This window comes from Palaemon carinicauda, chromosome 15 (assembly GCF_036898095.1).
Source record: "Palaemon carinicauda isolate YSFRI2023 chromosome 15, ASM3689809v2, whole genome shotgun sequence".
NCBI lineage: Eukaryota > Metazoa > Arthropoda > Malacostraca > Decapoda > Palaemonidae > Palaemon > Palaemon carinicauda.
The window spans coordinates 59346946-59368073 of NC_090739.1; the positions used below are offsets into that span (position 1 = coordinate 59346946).

Below are 21128 nucleotides of genomic sequence, written 5' to 3' on the forward strand. Positions count from 1 at the left end.
ACTCCACGATGTAATTTATTCGGTTTAATTAAACCTGTCATCTGTATGTATCAGTGTGAATAGATTATAATTTTACCATTTTCTATTTTTGTTTTTTTCTGTCCGTTGCCTTCAAAATATCTATGGTAATTCCTTGAGATAAGAAACTTCTCTTTTCGAGAATGGTCATCGTATATAATTGATTAGACTTCTAACTGTTTTGCAAATGATAGAGAATGTTAATCTAACTTTTACACAGGCCTTTTCATGCATAACCTTTTTTTATTAACAGTTCTTGAACACTTGAAATTGTGGGGTAATATCAGTGACTGACTTAACAGTGATATGTGAGAGGCTCTTAACATCAATCGCTTATTATTCACAAATAGTCGTTAACAGCCCCAAATATATGTTCATATATATTCATGGATCGCTGTTATCATGCTTAAGTGTTCCATATGTTTTATACTCACTTATATATTCTTTCTTTGATATTCTCTTCCTTAACATTTTACTACAGAAGCAGCAGTAATTCATCACATAAGGAATGTGTTATTAAGAAATAGTGTTCAGCTAACATTGAACTACGCATTACTGTTCAAATGGTTTTGACGCAAGGTCATTGTCTTGGCTGAATTAACTAACTATCACTATTTGACAATAACTGTGGTTATGGCAGGATGCTGTAGGTAGTCAGTACCAGTATACTCTGAGCAAGTGCATGAAATATTTCAATAAGTACCTCTTTTTCGTTCATCATTGTTTTATAGTTCTTCAAAATGTTCCTTTCCTTGCCTACTTATATGAATTTTGTATCTTCTCCTTCTCTCATAAACATCTTATGTTTATAGCATTTTGTTAATTATCATTTAGAAAACGTTTATTACTTTTGCTAACTCAAGGTTTATATAGGAAGTAACCCAACACTTAGTGTCAGTGTGGGTGCAAACAGATGCGAGTCGATATAAAGTTTAAACCAGTCTCTTCGCTGTTTAGATAACTGCTTTATGGTATGTTTCTCTTTCTTACGGATTACTCGTGTCACAGAGAAAGGGTATAGGGTTACAATTTCCTGTTGAGAGAGAGAGAGAGAGAGAGAGAGAGAGAGAGAGAGAGAGAGAGAGAGAGAGAGAGAGAGAGAGAATTAATAAAATACGTGTGTTTTGTTTAGGTTTTAACAGTTTCTATCCCCAAGTTTTTCAAAGTTTGATTGTCTCATCTAATAAGTTATTCGCATACCTTTATCTTAAATCAATATTACAGGAGATATTCCCTTCATTATTTTCTTTTCTTCTGCTTAGCCTACAGTAGCTACTGCGCTCTTGTGATTTACTATATGTCTTGCCTGAGTTTAATTTATATTTATATTCCCTTCCATCCCAGTCCTTTGTGCAATGCTTCATGCGCCGGAATACAAATGAAATGAGCTCAACCAGTATGAAAAAGATGCAGTGAACAGAATAAAAACTTTGAATTTTGTAAACCTCATTTCATTTGTTTAATGAGTTTGATATTGTTATGATGTGAGGCTTCTTCAAAGGCCGTAGATATAGCTCTCAATAACAGTGTCGAAGTTAAAATGAGAAAATTCGTAGTTCTTTAAATCTTTACTTTCAATTTGCAACACTGCACAATACATATTAATGTTTGGTGTGCGCAGTCATCCTACGTGTTGGAAAAATAGCCTCATACAAGTATGATATATCAGAGATTAGGTGCTCATCATCAACTTTCCTTCACTACTTTGACTTTTTATTTTCCTTACAATTCATCTGTTTATGATTTTATTTATTGTCAATTTATTGTGATGAAAACTTTTTTTTATATTCTTTTGTCCAATTTTGTGCTGTCATCTAAATATTTTAGTTATACTCTTTATGATAAAATCCTTACTTCATATTCTAGGACCTTGTAATTTTTTCCCTTAATATTGAAATTTTCCCTTGCCATTTTCGTAAAATATCTCATGCTAGAGGAACACTTTAAGTAAAACAAAATAGTATTGCACTTGATAAAATTTTCTGCAATAAAGAAAATTTCAATAATTATTTGACTATGTTTTTAGTTTTCAAGTAAAATTCTATAAAGTTTTGGAAGAACTTTAATCCAAGGCTATAGTTCCTCTAGCTGTTAAATCACGCATTATTTAAAGAAAGAGAGGGGAAAAACTCAAATCCTCTTATCAGTTGACATGGAACTTGTTTACGCCATTGCTAATTTTTGACTTTCCGCTGTTGCCCACTTCGATCAGACTCAAGCGGTATGGAAGAAGTGGACGCTTCAGAAGTGAAGGTCCACGACGCCAAGGCCAATCGGGCACAGATCGACGAAAACATCGAGGAGATCGACGTCTCTGCCGTCATCATAAGGTAAACAGGAAATTGCTCAATCCATCTCCCTATCAGAGGAAAACGGGTTTTTCGAAAACTGAGTTATGCGTTATCTCTAACTAAAAGATATAGAGTTTTCTTGGACAGCATATGTCTCATGTATTATATTTTCAACTCTTTGGAATCAAATGCCATTTGAATATTGAAAGTTAAATGGAATTCATATTGAGATGTACACTTCCAATGAGAAAAGATATGTTGCATGTCTATTTTCAGCAAGAATATTTTCAGTAAATGACAAATTTTGAAATACTATTTTACTCTACGTTTCATGGGTAATTATTATTTTCGTTTTAAACTTTATTACCAGTTAAGTAAATTACAATTTACCTGTTTAGTTATAATCTGTAGCGAAGATATGAAAGAAATTTGGCTATCTCATAAAAAAAAGCTTTGTCAAAATTTTACTTCAGGTATTGTGAATTTAGAAACTCAATATTGTAGTGATATATTGATTTCTCACCACATAGAATAGTATAACTTTATATGATTTGACGTTTTTCAGTAGACATTTCCCCCATAGATTTTTTTTTTACTTCAAGGACATTGTTGTACCTCTGTTATAAATGAATAACTTGTTTTTACAGGGAAAAGGAAAAACGCGAAGCCCTAAGAGCAGAGATCATCAGTGCCGTCAAAGCAGGAGTAAGTACCCCGTAGGTTGTGGATATTGTATTTATCAATAATATACTAGTGGATTCATCAGCAATTTTATCACTATATATATATATATATATATATATATATATATATATATATATATATATATATGTGTGTGTGTGTGTGTGTGTGTGTGTGTGTGGTAGTATATATATATATATATATATATATATATATATATATATATATATATATATATATATATATATATATATATATATATATATATATATATATATATATATATATATATAGTTGTATATATATATATTTATATTTATATATGCATGTGTGTATGTATGTATACACACATATATATTCATATATTTGTATATGCGTGTGTTTAGTGATAAAAATACAAGAAAAACTGTTTAAATCCTAACCAGTTTCACCTCTAATTGAAACCTTTTCTAGATGACTTAAGAATATGTATTAAATAAGGGTGAAGCTAACCTGATTTACAGTGTTTAACCTTTCTTAGTGGTCCTTTGCATCTTTGAATCGTTTTCGAGGGGAAAGATGAAGGAACAAAAACAGTCCTATCTGTGGCCAAGGAAAGAGAGAGGAAAGGAGCCCTAGAGGAAAAAGTCAAGGCAAAGTGGTGCTTCTCTGGCCGATGAGATTGTGGGCGTTGAAGTGGCCTTGCGATGACTAAATTTAGCGACATGGGTTTGTCCTAAAGGTCCTGTTCATTTCTTGTTTATTAAATAGCAAATGAATTTACAAAATAACATGTGATTTTTTTGCAAAACTGTGACAAGAACAAATTTTGCTATTTATTCGTGGACTAAGAGAACACATGATATTCCTTCATTAGATATACGTCCCAATGCTCCAATGCTTCTTTTTTTATGATGATATCTAATAACCCAATCACCCCTGTTCGGTTAAATATACAAGGTCACCCCAGGAGTCTCAGAAAACCTTACGTTCACCAATGTGAGCTACATAAATTCTTGGACTATCTTTATCGTTTTCTGAAAACTCAACCATCTAAAAAAAACTCTATCAAAGAAAATTACTAATCAGTGAAAATGGAAATGCACCTTTCTTCATTTATTTGTGGTTTATCATTTACAAGCGAAGAATAGATGTGCCTTCAAGGCAATTAAAAAATCAGTAAATAAACTCTAAACAATAAAAGTCAATGAAATCAAAAATAAAAATTAACATCAATATCATCGATTGTATACACAAAACCTATTCTAAGATAACCTTCACGGAAATAGCTTTGCATTTATCCTTTATATGTACGAATCTGAGATACATATGGCAAACAATGCTTATTTTTCATATTTATATGTTTCTAAATTTTTAATTAAAAATTGTACGGATGAATATTGTTGCCAACTAACATTACTCATCTTATTACAACGTTTGAATAAGACAAATATTTCGAAAATAATTTTCTAATCTAGGCAACTTTAATTAAGAGAGAGAGAGAGAGAGAGAGAGAGAGAGAGAGAGAGAGAGAGAGAGAGAGAGAGAGAGAGAGTTGTAGTGGGAAAGTAGGTATAGCTATTGGATGACCGGTAGAGCAGTTGAATGTAAGGCCAGGAACTTGGGAAGAAGAAAAGGATATCTATAAGATTTCAAATGTAAAGGAAAAGGCAAAGACAGGATTTGAGGCAACTGGGAGTTATCAAGGATAGAAAAAGAAATATATTTCATACGTTTGAAAACATTAAGAGGAGATAGAAAAAGTATTTTGAACAACTATTGAATACTGAAAAGGAGAGATGGGAGCTTGGACTAGCTCAAAAAGTGGAGTGGTCAGTAATGGAGATATGAAATAGAGAAGTGAAGCGGGCAGTAAGTAGAATGAAAAATGATAAAGCACAGGTCCATCAAAGTTTCAAGATACTAGCTGCAGAGGGAGAAGAATGAATGCTGGATTTATCAAGAGCAAAGTGGGAAGAGGAAATAATGCCTAAAGACTGGAAGGAGAGTCTAATGGTATCTATATTTAAACAAAAAGGTGATGTTATGGAATGTGGTAACTACAGGGGAATCAAGCCAACAGAGTATGGTATAAAATTTTTTGAGAGGGAACTAAATGAAAGATTGAGAGAGATTGTAAAGATCAGGAAATAGCCGTATGAATTTTCATGAAGGTTGGGGGGACTGTGGATTCCATCTTTATAGAAAGTTAGATACAGGAAAATAGGCTGAGGGAAACAAGAAGTTCCTCTGTGCTTTTGAAGATTTAGAAAAAACTTATGATAGAATATCGAGAAAAGTGATGTTCTAGTGCTTGTGGAAGAGGAAAGTCCCGGAGAAGTTGGTTAGAATGGTAGAGATGTTATACAAAGGAACAAGGAAACAGAAACCTTTGAAGCTAGTGTTGAATCACACCAAGGATCAGCATTAAGCCCGTTTTTATTTGTGGTGGCCATGGATGTGTGAAGTTAAAATATCAGAAATGAAGAGTTGTGGGAGTTGCTGTATACAGAGGATTTGGTAATTACCCCCAAAAAAGAGGAAGCCTTACAGAGAAGGGTTGTAGAGTGACAAGAGACTTTGGAGAGGGGTGGCTTGAAGTAAATGTGAATATGACGGAAGGTACGGTGAGCAGTAAGGAAGGTAGGGGCAGGATAGCCGTGCATGAAAAGTTCGGTTATAAAACAGGTAGATAATTGGGATCTACTATAAGTCAGGAGTGAGGATGTAAGGCTAAGATTGAGAATAGGATAAAAGCAGCCTGTGAGAAATGGAGGGAGGTAGCAGGAATGATATGTGATAAGAAAATGTCTATCAAGCTAAAATTCGAGATCTATAGCACAGTAAAAAGACCACTCTTAATGTATGGATAGGAAACTTGGGCTTTAAGAGAGAAAAGGGAAGAAAGGCTTGAGAGAACAAGGATGAGAATGTTCAGATGGATTATGGGAATATCACTGCTTGAAAGATTGGAAAATGATGAAATAAGAATAATGGCCGGTCTAGTAAAGATTACAGAAGTGATGAGTGTCATGACCGAGATGGTGTGGGCACATGTTGAGGACGGATGGTGGGGAGGGAGTGAGGAGGATTTAGGGAGAGACCTGTTAGGGGAAGAAGATCGAGAGGGAGGCAGATAATCAGATGGCGAGATAAGGTTAAGGATGATACGGAGAGAAGAGGTTTGGTGAAAGAGTATGGTAAAAGGCATTAGAGGGGATGCATCAGGCAACGAACCCCTTAATGTAGGGATAATGGCGGGAAAGAAAAAGATAGAGAGGGGTGAGGTACTGGATGAACATTTTATACACCAGTGATCCTGACTCCCCAAAAAACTGGAGGATTTGGGGAAACCTTAAGGGAAGTAAAATTTGTTCTTATCTTTTCCTCATAATTATTCTCATGCACTTTGATACGGATTTATTTGGAATATTAATCTGCTGGAAACGAACTCGGTCCGCCACTTCATAAAAATCTTTATGTAGTGGACTGAAAATTACTGTTTCTATCTTCCAATCAATTTGTTTTCTATTGTCATCATGCAGATTCGTATTGTTTTTCACATGATATGGGTTTTCTTAAATTCTGCCATTAAACAGTAGCATTATTTACAGGTAAACACGCCTCCGTAAGGTTTACCTTTTCTCTAAACAAACTTTGCACGATCCACTTCTATAATGTCATGGATGTAGAAATGTTCTCAGTTGTAGGAGATTTTGTATACCTTAGAGAAACTCCCAAATAGTCTTGAGAGAATGGAAAAGTGAGTCATTTTTCAAAGGTGAGAGTAACAGCTTGTTTTACTAAAGATTTGCAAGTTCTTTTTTTTTTCTTTTTTGTCTTGATACATGAACTAATATAGACTTAAAGTTTTTTTGTTATAATTGATTGCTTAATAGTGTTCTGGATTAGCAGTTCGTTTATGAAATGATAATTTTAGTTTTTTGTAATAGTACGAAATTTATTTCATCCCTTAAAGTCTTTCCTTTCATTTATCCTCGATTGGCAAGCAGTGGATAGGAAATCTGAATTTTCTTTTTAATCCTTGAAAATGATTGATATCAAAATGGCTCTCTCTTTGTAAAAAGTACCAAATATATTATTACTATTTTTGTAATGGCAAAACTTCTTAGAAAACGCCAAGTTCTAGTTCTAATCCATTATTCAATCGAAAGAGATATCTCAAAATTGGTTTCTTTTTATTTAGAACTAACAAATTTGACTTTAATGTTTGTTACCCTTTTCAAATGACTAATCTCATACCCAACAAATAAGAATGTATATTTCCTAAAGCTATTGTTAATAAATATATTGCACCTAAAGGCAATATAATGCTGATGAGGAATATAACTCTTGTCATCTCAGTATGACACAAATATTTAACTTGCCAATGTCTTTTCTCCTTCTCCCTCTGAACTACCTAACTAAGGCTCAGCCTTGATGTTGACTTCTGACCCTCGTGTGATCTTAGGTACCAAGGTTCCCAAATTATGTCTCTCCTCACTCACCTATGCCACCGCAAGCTCTCTCGATGATGGAATACGTTTTCCTTTTTTTTTTTTTTTATTTAATCATTAACACCTAACATAACCCGTAAATTAACAAAACGTACAGACACTTTCTCTTCACCTTGTGCCGTTAGTCAACATTTTACTTAAATTTGAATATATTTCGGTCGTAGACATCCCTAAGAAAATTTTGATGAAAATTGATGAGCATCTTTGAAACTTCGTTTGTCTGTCATATATATATATATATATATATATATATATATATATATATATATATATATATATATATGTGTGTGTGTGTATATATATATATATATATATATATATATATATATATATATATATATATATATATATATATATATATATATGTGTGTGTGTGTGTGTGTGTGTGTGCGTTTAAAAATGTACATGTATATAAATATATATATATATATATATATATGTATGTGTATATGTATATATATATATATATATATATATATATATATATATATATGTATAAACCCCGTCCTTGTATTTCATTGTTCATCATGCGTAAGCGTATCTGCGTGTACTGTACGTTTATGCGCGTCATAAAATTTGTTTGAAATATTTTCATATAAAGTCGTTCTTTTCTCTTCTTGGTTATCTGCTTGACATAATGAATCTCTTAATTTTTTCTCTTTAATTTTCCCATCATCGTTGCTTGTGTTATGTTCTCGAGTTGTTCATTCGTCAAAACAAGAATCAATCCACCAAGTTACTTTCTACTCGTGAATTTATAACAGAAAAAAAAGAGAAGAAAAATGCGCTGTCATGATTTCCTCTGGGTGTCAGGGTCGTTTGCGATTAAACGCAATCACGGTAATACGGCCATTATGTCACCTTAATTGCCACCTACTAACGTCTGAGGGCGGATGCTTTTGGAATCAGCGAAAGACCGTCTCGTGAGATCTGTGTCAAGATTGTTAACTCTCTTCACTATTTAAGTTTTGTCCTCTGGCGAGATGGGAACATTTTGGGAATGGTATTCTGTAGACCACTTTCTCATAATTAGTTACAGCTATAATACCTCTTCTTTATTGCGTCTTAATTCAAAAAAAAAATATATATATAGATATATTTCTTTTCCATTCTTTTTTGTTGCTAAATCGAAGGAATTTATTCATCAGTTAGGAACTAATCTCTTTAAAACCAAAATTTTTGTTACTTACTTCATTTACAAAGTTAATATATTTAAAACCTATTACAATTGAAGCTTTTATTTCCCATCATAGTCCTATTGTGCGTCAAGAATTACCAAAGTTACTCAGTGTGAACATCGTGAAAGGAATTAGGATAATAAGAGTAATAACGACGTAACTTCAACGGCGCTAAAAGACCTCCTTGGTCCCAGTGTCTGACCGTTGTCCTAAATTACAATAATCCGTAAATCCTAGTTAACACCGAAAGCAACTAGGGTGTAATGATAGCAGTGATACTAATGATAAAACGGAGAGAGAGAGAGAGAGAGAGAGAGAGAGAGAGAGAGAGAGAGAGAGAGAGAGAGAGAGAGAGAGAGAGAGTTACAAGGATTTTTGATGTCTCAAAGACGTTTTAGTCCATCTGCGGAGACTACATTTGCTCTTGAGTAGAGCGAATTAGTTAAAACGTTTAGAGACTTTTTATGATCTTCTCTAACTTATTCTTGAATTCGTTTACCGTGTTACTGGTTACTAGATCCGCTGGAAGAGAGAGAGAGAGAGAGAGAGAGAGAGAGAGAGAGAGAGAGAGAGAGAGAGAGAGAGACAGAGAGAGAGAATACTTTATCACGAAATGCTGTTATTCCAATACGTATTAACCATAATTTACGTATAAACATTGCGTCAGCCAAAGTCTTCGTTATCAGTAAATTATTGGTCTTAATTAATATCATCAATCTCCCTTTTTATAATATTTTCCATTCTCTGTCTTGCCGAATTTTACAACCTTATAAAGACTTTTTTATACTTCATAAGAACAATTGCATAGTTGGAAAAAACTGCAAATCATAATAATACAGGTATCAGACCCTAAATACGACTGCATCGAAACAATGGTCTCTTGGCTTGTTGGTGTGGCATACATGCACAGTTTCTCATTCAAAGTAGAGTTCTCATTTTCCCATGACCTTGTCTTGCATACACGTTTGTCCTGACGGGTCTTAAATCGTGTGCAGTCAGATTGCAGAAATCCCATCAATCATGTTTTGTCAACGTCTTATTGCTGAGACAATGACACTCGCTATTCAGTTACTTGGTTCTGTTATTTTATAAGTTACCGTATATCAATGATTGAATAATTTGAATAGTAAGCTTATTTATTCTTTTATTGTTATCTGCGCGATACTTCATGGCGATTGTTTTCCTCATGACTCTAGCTTACGTACAGTATTATCATGTTCAGCACAGAAATACATAGATTGTCGTAACTTCGGTGTTAGAAGATCATTCTAAAATAAAGTTGCCTTTGAAATTACGGCAATGCATACATTGTATCGATTATGTGCAACGTGATACTTAAACTCTCTCATCTGGACTTGGCTACAATAAAGGAATTTTTGCCTTTATACTTTTTTATCACTTGGGGGATACTGATTGATGACCTTATAATACCATCATCTCCTCGAACGCCTATTGACGCTAAGTGCCTCAGTTAGATTTCGCCAGTCGTCTCTATCTTGAGCTTTTAATTAATACTTCTCCATTCATCATCTCCTACTTCTCGCTTCATAGTCCTCAGCCATATAGGTCTGGGTCTTCCAATTTTTTTAGTGCTTATTGAAAGTTTAATGAATTAATCTCTCTTGGGGAGTGCGAAGAGCATGCCCAATCCATCTCCATCTATCCCTCACCATGATCTCATCCACATATGGTACTCGGGTAATCTCTCTTACAGTTTCATTTCTAATCCTGTCCTGCCATTTAACTCCTAATATTGTTCTGTGGGCTTTGTTCTCAAATCTACTAAATCTGGTGGGTATTGTTTCATTGTCATACCACAACTCATGTCCATACAGTAATAACGATCTCACTTAACTGGATTTTTATAGGTAATTCCAAGCGTTTTGATCTCCATATTTTACTTAACCTAGTCATTGTCTGTTTTTTTTTTTCTTTCTTTCTTTTTCAATCTTTTATTGAATTCAAACTATGAAGATCCTGTATTAAAGATCACAGTTCTTAGATATTTAATTGATTCCACCTCATTAACCTTTTCTCCTTCCAATTATATTTCCTCTTCTCTACCATATTCCATTCTCATCATCTCTGTCTTTCTTCTATTTATTTTGAGCCTAACCTCGTGTGATATTTTATGCATTCTGAAAAGCAAACTTTGCAAGTTTTTGTGTTCTGCTAATAAGAACACAATCATCAGCATACTCTAGTTTAGCTAATTTACTGTTACCAATCCAGTTCAATCCTTCTCTACCATCCCCAACTGTTCTATGCATTACAAAATCCATGAGGAGGATAAACAACATAGGTGACAATACATTCCCTTGGAGTACACCACTATTCACTGGAAATTAATTTGATAGGACACCACTAACATTAATTTTACACTTGTTATACTCATAAACAGACTTAATCAAATTTACATATCAAAGAGGAGCTCCATAATAACGCAGGACTCACAACAAAATTGGACGGTGTACATTATTAAAAGCTTTTTCATAGTCCACCAATTAATGGCATCAAAGGTGGATTTCTATATTCTACACATTGCTATACCACATGTCTTAAAATGAAAATGTGGTTCGTACAACTTTTACCTTTTCTAAATCCTGCTTGTTCATCTCTAAGCTTTTCATAAATTTTTCTCTCTAGCCTCTTTAGAATAAGTACACTATATATTTTCACCAACACTCCTAGCTCCCATTCATCAGGTTTTGCCTCTTCATGACACAATCTACAAAATAATCTTGTAAGTATTCTCAGCAGTTGTTCCATCGTATCCAGGGGCTTTTCATCTCTTTAGTTTTTTATTGATAGCTTCGACTTCAAAACACTGAATTCATTCATGGACACATCAAGGTCTTCATCAGCTTCAGGTATATCAATCAAATTATTCCCTTCATATTTCCTATTCATGACCTCACTAAAGTGTTCCATCTAACTTTCTTTTTCTTCGTCTTCTGTTGTTATAACAGTCCATCTCTCTTTTTGATGGGTATATGCTTTTCTTTACCCCAGTAGAGATTTCCTAAATAATTCTATGAGAAATTCTTACACCATATCCACTCCCTGAATTCAAAGCTTTGTCAGCCTCATCTACTTTCCTGTCTAAATATTCTCTCCAGTCATTCATGGCTTTTGTTTTGACCTCACTATCAGTACTGGAATACATAGTATGCTGATATATGTTCATAATATCACACCATTCTTCATTTATTATGAGCTCTTCGTCTCTTTAAGTCTCTAAGACTGCAAATCAATTCCTACATTCAATTACAAAGGTTTCTCTGTGCTCATCTTTTAGAAGCCTACTTGTTTCAAACCTAGGTATTTTAAATGCATTTCTGTTGGGTACTTTCAGTTTTAATTTTAGTGTGGCAATGAGGAGTTGATGATCACTACTAATATCTGCACCTCTATAGCTTCTTACATTTTGCAGATTCCTCCTTTTCTCTTTATTAATGGCTCTGTGATCTATTTGAATTTTGTAATTGTCACAGGATGGATATCCTTGTGCTGGAAAAGAGTGCCTTCAACAACAAGATTGTTTGTTAAGCAAAGACTTACAAAATGTGCCCCATTTTCATTTGCAACTTCGCCAGGACCACCCCCCCCCACCTCCCATCACATTATCTATACCTTGATTATTTCTTCCAGCTTTAGCATTGAAGTCACCAATCACAATTTTCATATCTCTCTCTTGGATCTTATCTATTACACTGCAGTTCTTCATAGTATTCGTCTTTCCCTTCTTCGGGGGAATAATTTGTTGGTGCATGGCAAACTATAATACTCATATTGCACTGCTTTGATTTAAGCTTTGCAAGTAACAATCTACTATTTACAGCTCTCCATTCCGATAAGGCCTTTTCTGCTCTTGGTGTCATCATCATTCCTACCCCTTCTTTTATAACTCCATCTGTTCTTCCCGAGTGGATTTATACATAAATATATGTATATATATATATATATATATATATATATATATATATATATATATATATATATATATATATATATATATATGTATATATATACATATATATATATATATATATATATATATATATATACATATATATATATATATATATATATATATATATATATTTATATATATACATATATATATATATATATATATATATATATATATATATATATTCCTTGGTCTAAGATTTTTTTAATTCCCTTACAACGTGTATCAGTTTAGGCCAAGATATCCAAACTAAATTTCATAAATTCATTCTCCACTTGCACTTGCTGTAACTTGCCAGTCTGATTCATGGTTCTAACATTCCAAATGCTAATTTTCAATTTTTCTTTAGTATCTATAAACCGGGAGATTCTTAGGACTCCGCTACGCCCGGGACTGGGGGCCATTCTGTCATTTTTGCTTTCCATAGACTGATTAAATCCATAGAGGATTTATTGGCTGAATTCATCAAAGGATAGCCAGTTCCTTGTGATGCGCAGTGCCTATCTAACTAAGGCAAGTGACCCCTGCCGGTCCATACTGATTCCAATAAGATCATCTGCAAGGCATCGAGAGTAGAAGCCGAAGAGACAGTTTGTCTATCTCCTTAACCCTGGATAGGTATGTTACTCGGACACCCCTTTAAGGGTATACTCGGTCGTGAACGACCCCGACTCCGAAAAAAATTCAGGAAAAATTTAGTGATGCATCAATCTGTATTGTTTGACTTGCTAAAAATACTTCAAAGAATGCTAAAAATTACTGAAAATATAAATGATACCCATCTACAAAATAACTATTTATTGGAAATATATTAAAAATTTAAGTATACAAAAAAAAGACGACGTAAATATTCACAAAAAATAGAAATATACATATACACATAAATCCCTTTAGGGAGACCTTCTTAGATGGCAAAGCAACAGCGTGTAATTGCTGGAAATGAGTTGGACCCATAGAAGTCAAGATCTGAAATGAGAAAAAAAGGGTAAATTTTTTTGGCCAAAAAAATTTGTCCAAATTTCATGAATTTTTTTGGGTACCCAAATGAAATAGGAAGAGGCTAATTTTTTTTATAGAATAAACTCATATTATCCTAGAACAGAAATACATAATAAAATGTGCACTAAGATGTAATTTACTGTTATAACAGGGGCGAAATCTAAAGGTCATTTTTTGACGGCCTAGTTCACAATGTAAATTTCTTATAAAAATCATTGTATCTCCTATAAAATATGATATTTATGCATTAAATTATACCAAAATATCACGAAGTCTATACAGAACAAGAATATATAGAGATATGCCAACTTACCTTTCGGGTATGTCAACAAAATGGCCGCAGACCGCAACAACTCTTACAGCCCAATCTACCACTTGGAATGAAGAATGGGGTTGCAAGCTCCATATTATCATCAACATCTCTTTTTAACTCCATTAGAAGTGTGTTGATGACATCCATGCCGAGGGAATACTGTCTGCTGGCCATTATTGAAGATAAATTCAAAATAAATAGAATAAAAATCAAATTTGCAAAAAACCCAAAAAAATCAGAAATTAGCATTTGAGGGAAAATGGACCTCATGGCAATATATGGCATCTAAGCCAAAACCAATGTCATGCAAGTGGTAGACACACCATCCACCCACACTTTCCAACTATAAAGAACCAAACAAGTATCAACACTGTTCGACAATTTATAATTATGTAATAACTTTGCTGTTTGATCACTTACCCCTATAAAGGTATTCAGGGTCGAGGTCGACCCCGGGGGCGGGGGGGGGGGGGAACGGGGAAGGAGGGAAGTTAGACGAAAATCAGTCCTAAAGCAGACAATGGCATGTAGACTAGTCACCCCTTGCAGGTCGATCACTTCCATATTCGAGACAGCTGATGATTTATGGGGAAAAAATAGGTTTTGAAAATGCTGTAGGGGTCGCAAACGACCCATCATACCTTTCCAGGGTTAAAACTAGTCCACCACCCTGCTGCCAGTGACTTCAACAAGATTTAGGGAGGTATTTCCTCCATACCAAAAGTTCTCGTTACATAACCTAATTGCTCATCCTCTTATATAATCGTTAGCAAACATCGATTGCTAAGATATACTGCCTAGCACGGTAAATATATAGTTCTTTATTTTTTCCTTTAAAATTTACGAGTTGTCCTTATGTATGACGTGACGCAATCCAGATTAGATAAAATAACTGTTTTACAAATAATTTGTCTGCTTTTTTACGTATTGTGATATTCCTGCTTATTACATAATACAATTACTGTCAGCCTTGTTTCTGTATCGTTTCAGTTGGGTTTTGAATGTAGAAGATGACATCAGACCTCTTATCCTTCTAACACTCTACTACACCAACCAGCCACTCTAATACAAGGGTCTATTCTAGTATAAGGCCATCTTAATCTGAAACCAACCAGTCACCAGCCTTTTGGTGGGTGGGGGTTACTCAGGGATCACCACTGGGAGCTTTACTATTTTGTGGAGAACGAATAATCCAAATGAGCTATTTTACATACTCACATTATTTGTTTAATCGGAACCGCGAAGGCTGGAAAACTATGAAAAAGGGATTAATTAACATTTGATAACAACGACATTATATAAAGGAATGGAAAACAGATAACCTTTATAGTTCAAATACCCCTCCATCAAAAATGCTCATTATAGATCTCTCCTTTAGTTGGGTGAAGCAAAATATACTGGGATGTTTTAGAATGTAGTTGTAGTAGAAGAACCTTTTAACCAAGTGAAGAGAAATCTTGTGGTGTTGAACACCTAAAAAATAAGAAAGGCGGGGAAATTAATCTAGTGAAGCAAAACTAATTAAATCGTACTATAACCTAAAAAGAAAAAATATAAGAACATAGATATTACCGAAAAAAAATATTTATGAGACGCAGAAAATAGATTCACTTTGTTACTGATAAATTCTCATTTGGTATTAGGAGGCCAAGTAAATTTCTTTTTTTTCTAATTTTAATTCTGATTGATTTAATGAAGTTGTATCCTTTCGGTTAAAGCTAACAGAACGCTCGATTTCTAATCAACGACTGGAGTGTAGCCTACTGATCAATGAGTTTACACAGTTGTATTGATTCTCGGTTGCCTTTTCTTCATTTAATGATATGGGTAGGGCGTCATATGTTATTTTATTTTTAATTTAAATGGATTTTCTTCCGTAGTTTAACTAATGTTGGTGTACGGAAGGAAAACATTAAAGTCAATCTCAGAGATAAAAGGATATTACTTGCCATGTGGGATCGACATTCCATCAGTTAACTGTTCATAGTATTATTAGATAATAATTTACCAAATAGATATATTTAGTTTCTTGTGATTCGATATCATAATTAGTCTTCCAGTATCGTTGGATAATGGTAGTTTGAAATTAATAGTTACAGGAAAATCTTTGATAGAAGGTAGGTTCAGATTCTAAAGTGCATTAGAACCTGACTAGACATACACTGTAAAGGAAGAAAAAGAAATGGAATTAGTTACCTGAATGGTTGGAAGATAACTGTAACTTCACACAAAATGGCAAATCAATTCATCCAAAGTCTCTTTTTTTTTGACTGAACAAATAATAATAATAATAATAATAATGATAATAATAATAATAATAATAATAATAATAATAATCGGAGTAAGGCATTATTTCGCTTTAAGGTTTTGATACTACTGCAGTTAATATCGTTCCTGTAAAACTTATCAAACTTAAACATCGCGCATTTCTAAGATTAACCATACATTCTTATAGAATTTCAACATTCAAGGTGGTATAGATAGTTTATGGTAGATATGAGAAAGCTTAGACGGCTTTCCTCCTCATATAATTTCTTCAACTTTGTGTATTCCACAAGTTCGCGTTGGCTCTTTCATTATCAAGCCATGTCTGAGATTCAGTATAAATAAACCTACCATGTGTGGATGTGAGCCGATTTTTTTTTTTTTTTTTATCCAACTTTAAATGTTCCCTGTGGATTTTTACCTTCGGTATCTCCAACGTTAATGTACGTTTGTCAAAGTTGGCGTTAACTTCAAAAGGTTGCATTTAAGACGCGTCCATATAATCCTTATTTTCCTTGTTGGTATAGTTTTATAACCCATTTGGGAGTCATCCCGGGATACAGAAATAATCGGACGTCATTTCAAGAGCATTCTGTAGATCACTCCCATTTCGTCGGCAGTATGCCATTGGTTCTAGACCCATCCACCCTTCATGTTCATATGTATATTGTGACGGCGCCGAGTAAGGGTGTGAACTCAAAGGCAGATTGAAAACGACTGAGTTATATTATTGTGGAACACTCTCCTTATATACAAAACCTCAAGGCAACAGGACATAACAAGTTCACAAGACAGACAATATTACAGAGGAAAAACCAGACAGTAATTTTCATGTTCGTTTTAGTGCGAGGGAGGAGCGAAGATACAGGCATAATATATACAAAAGGAATTATGTACAATTGTGTGAAACACGGTTGGTACATGGCTCCCCCCCTAAAAATGACATACTGTACATGTTAAATAGGGCGCCCTGATCTAGAGAGGCGAACTGTAGGCGGGTCATCTGGCAGAAGATAAGCAGGTTTTAGACGATCAATGGAGACCCAGTCTTCTTTGCCCCGAATGTTTAGGAGGAATGCTTTCGGGCTGCGTCGGATCACAAGGAAAAGGCCCGTGTAAGGGGGCGTTAGTGGTGGCTTGCTGGTGTCGTTGCGCAGGAAGATGTGCGTTGCAGAGTGCAAGTCCGTTGGTATGTGATGCTTCGCTGGGGGCTTGTAAGTCTGGCGGCACGGAGTAAATTTTCCCACGACGTGACGTATGCGCTGGAGATCGTCGGAGAGGTTGTAGAAGGAAAAAACTCGGCAGGGACGACCAACAGGTCGCCATACACCATTTCGGCTGCCGAGACGTCGAGGGCGTCTTTAAGAGTGGTCCTTAGTCCAAGGAGGACCCAGGGAAGCTGAGTAAACCAGTTGCAATCCTTGCAGCGGGACATCAAAGCTGCTTTGAGGGTGCGATGAAAACGTTCAACCATTCCATTGGCAGCGGGGTTGTAGGCCGTTGTCTGATGTAGGGTGATGCCCAGGAGATTCGCTAATGACGTCCATAATTGAGAGGTGAAAGTGGTTCCCCTGTCAGAAGTAATATGCTCAGGGATACCGAATCTTGAAATCCATCCAGAGAGTAAGGCAGATGTACATGAGGCGGACGTTGCAGTTTCCATGGGAATGGCTTCAGGCCAACAAGTGGAGCGGTCGATGACGGTAAACAGGTAACGATGTCCTTGTGATGTGGGTAGGGGGCCTACAACGTCGACGTGAATGTGTGCGAAACGACGCTGAGGTTGAGGAAAGGTGCCCACTACTGAATCCGTGTGTCGATGTACTTTGGAAGTTTGGCAAGAAGTACAGGCACGGACCCAATCCTTAGCATCCTTAGAAATGCCGTGCCAAATGAACTTTGCCTTCAGCAGCTGTGCAGTAGAACGGCACGAGGGATGTGAAAGGCCGTGGATGAAATCAAACACCTGTCGGCGCATGGGAGCAGGAATCCAAGGTCGCGGTCTACCAGTACTGACGTCACAGAGGAGGGTGGTGTTGGAGTCTTCGAGGGGAAAATCCTCCCAACGCAGGGACGTGCACGATGTCCTACAAGCTTGATACTCTGGATCCTGTCGTTGGGCTTCAGCCAGGCCGTTGTAATCCAATCCCAGTTGAACGGCAGCCAACGTGTTTCTTGACAGGGCATCGGCAACGGGATTCATTTTCCCAGGGACGTATTGGAGGGTGCAATTGTATTCAGCCACGGCGGAGAGATGTCGGCGTTGACGGGCGGACCAGGCGTCAGACTGACGAGTGAAGGCGTGCACCAGAGGCATGTGGTCTGTGCGAATGACGAAGGGCGTACCTTCTAAGAAATTGCGAAAGTGACGGACAGCCAAGTGCACCGCCAGCAATTCTCGATCGAAGGTAGAATAACCCGATTCTGCCTTGGACAGTTTTCTGCTGAAGAAGGCCAATGGGCGGGGCGAGCCTTTGACCACCTGCTCGAGTACTGCACCAATAGCGACGTCGCTGGCATCGGTGGAGAGAAGGAGAGGGGCGTGTGGGATAGGAAAAGTGAGAGCCGCAGCAGTTGATAGGGCCTTCTTTGCATTGCAGAAGGCTGCTTCTTGAAGGGGACCCCACTTCAAGTCCTTTGGCTTGCCCTTGAGGGAGGCGTAGAGGGGAACAAGAGTGGCGGCAATGGCTGGCAGAAAACGGTGATAATAGTTGATCATGCCCAAGAATTCCTGCAGAGCTTTGACGGTCGAGGGCGTGGGGAAATTCTGAACGGCTGCTACCTTCTCAGGGAGGGGATGGACTCCTTCAGGAGTGATACGTTGCCCTAAGAACGACACTTCGTTGGCGCCAAAGGTACACTTGTCGTACCGGACTACAAGGCCGTTTTGTTGCAGGCGGTCGAGCACGATGCGCAGGTGACGGAGGTGTTCCTCTTTTGAGGAGGAGAACACAAGTATTTCGTCCACATAACATACACAGAAAGGGAGGTCCCCTAAGATGCCATCCATGAGACGTTGAAACGTTGCCCCAGCATTACGAAGGCCAAAACAAGAGTAATTGAAGGTGTATGTGCCAAACGGAGTGGTGATGGCGGTCTTGGGGATGTCTTCTGGGTTCATAGGCACCTGATAATACCCCTTCAGGAGGTCGAGCGTAGAGAAAACCTTCGCTTTGTGCAGGTAGGAGGTTACATCGGCAATGTTTGGGAGGGGGTAGTGATCCGGTTCTGTTTGCATGTTCAGGCGCCTGTAATCCCCGCACGGACGGAGGGAGCCGTCTTTCTTCAGAACGATGTGTAAGGGTGACGACCATGGGCTGGAGGCCTTTTGGCAAAGGCCCATTTTCTCCATTTCGGCGAACGTCTGTTTGGCGGCTGCCAATCGTTCCGGTGCCAGACGTCTGAATTTTGCGAAGACTGGGGGTCCCGTCGTCTTGATATGGTGATAAATACCGTGCTTGGCAGGAACCGTGGGCGTTTGGCGAAGTTCTGGACGGAAAACTTCCGGGTACGATGTGAGGAGGTGGGCGTAGGCATCCGTGGGTGCACTGATGTGGAGAGCGAGGTTAGAGGGGGCGGGTTGAAGAGGTGTCGACAAGTACGAGTCTGCGTTGACCAATCGTCGGTGGGCGACATCGACCAGAAGGTGGAAATGAGAGAGGAAATCCGCGCCGAGGATTGGCATTGTGACGTCAGCAACGAGAAACTTCCAATTGAATTTACCGTTTCCGAACGATAATGTGAGGCTCTCGTAACCGTAGGTGGGTATCGCAGATCCGTTGGCAGCTACCAAGCGGACGTCGGCAGATGTAGACAGACTACGTTGTGCCTTGAAGAGTTTCCTTGGCAAAAGAGAACGACAAGCACCCGTGTCTACCAAAAATCGCACGCCCGTTCCTGCATCCTGTAAAAAGAAAAGATTAGAAACATGGGAGGCCACCGCCACAAGCGATGGCCTGCTTACACGTTTTTTGGCCACTGACAATCTTTGGCACATTTCTTAGCGGTTGCCCCGAATCTGAAGTGGTAGTAGCAAAACTGCGGCGGATGGGAGGTAGTAAGTGGCTGTAGAAGTCGTTCGTTGGGGCGCGAGCGATTGGTGGGTGGTGGGCGGCTTTGTCGCTGCTTCGGCACGTCACGGGGTAGGCGTGTATGTCCTACGGCATTCATGTCAGCTTCGGTTGACGTTGAATAGGCATCCTCGTCGTCAGGGGTGGAGGCGTTGATGGAGATCTTGAAGTGACTGTCCATAAGGGCGTCGGCTTTGGTCATCAAGTCCTTTATGGGTAAACTATCGACATCGGGTATGGCAGCGCGCACAGGTTCAGGTAAACGGCGTATCCAAAGGGCACGGAGTAGGTTCACCTCACGAGGAGAGCCGTCTGCGGCAGGTTGAAGGCGAGCGATACTGGTCATTTCCCTGAGGGCAAGCGAAGCCCTTTGGTCCTCCAACGGTTGTTGCGAGAGCTGAAAAAGCTTTGCTATACGGGCGGCTGGCGACGGCGAGTACTGCTGCAGAAGGTATGATTTGAGGGCGTCATATGCTATTGGGGTGTCTCCTTGTTCACAAAGCCAGTCGGATATTTCTGGGAAGGTGTCCTCGGGTATCGCCGCGAGAACATAATCCGCTTTGGTGGTCGAGCGAGTTACGCCCCTGATACGAAAGTGGACTTCAGCGCGTTGAAACCAAGCGAACGCTTCTCCGCTGGCGAACGGTGAAAGTTTCAATGGGGCGGCCGCAGTGCCAACTGCCGGAGCAGAGTCAGCCTCCGTCATAGTACCAACGATGGAGGGGCGAGGGAGGTGGGGGTGGAAGGCAGTGGGAGCGAGTCGACTTCCGGGGTCACCAATGTGACGGCGCCGAGTAAGGGTGTGAACTCAAAGGCAGATTGGAAACGACTGAGTTATATTATT

General features: G+C 37.7%; 1 protein-coding gene across 1 annotated transcript in view; it reads left to right on the top strand.

The window, feature by feature from the left end:
- Window positions 1-21128, top strand: part of LOC137653984 (serine-rich adhesin for platelets-like) — a 390705-nt gene that overhangs the window by 229849 nt on the left and 139728 nt on the right. Inside the window, exons 7-8 of the mRNA XM_068387619.1 lie at window positions 2231-2348; window positions 2957-3014. Coding sequence (XP_068243720.1) covers window positions 2231-2348; window positions 2957-3014 — 176 coding nt within the window. The remainder of the gene's footprint in view (window positions 1-2230; window positions 2349-2956; window positions 3015-21128) is intronic.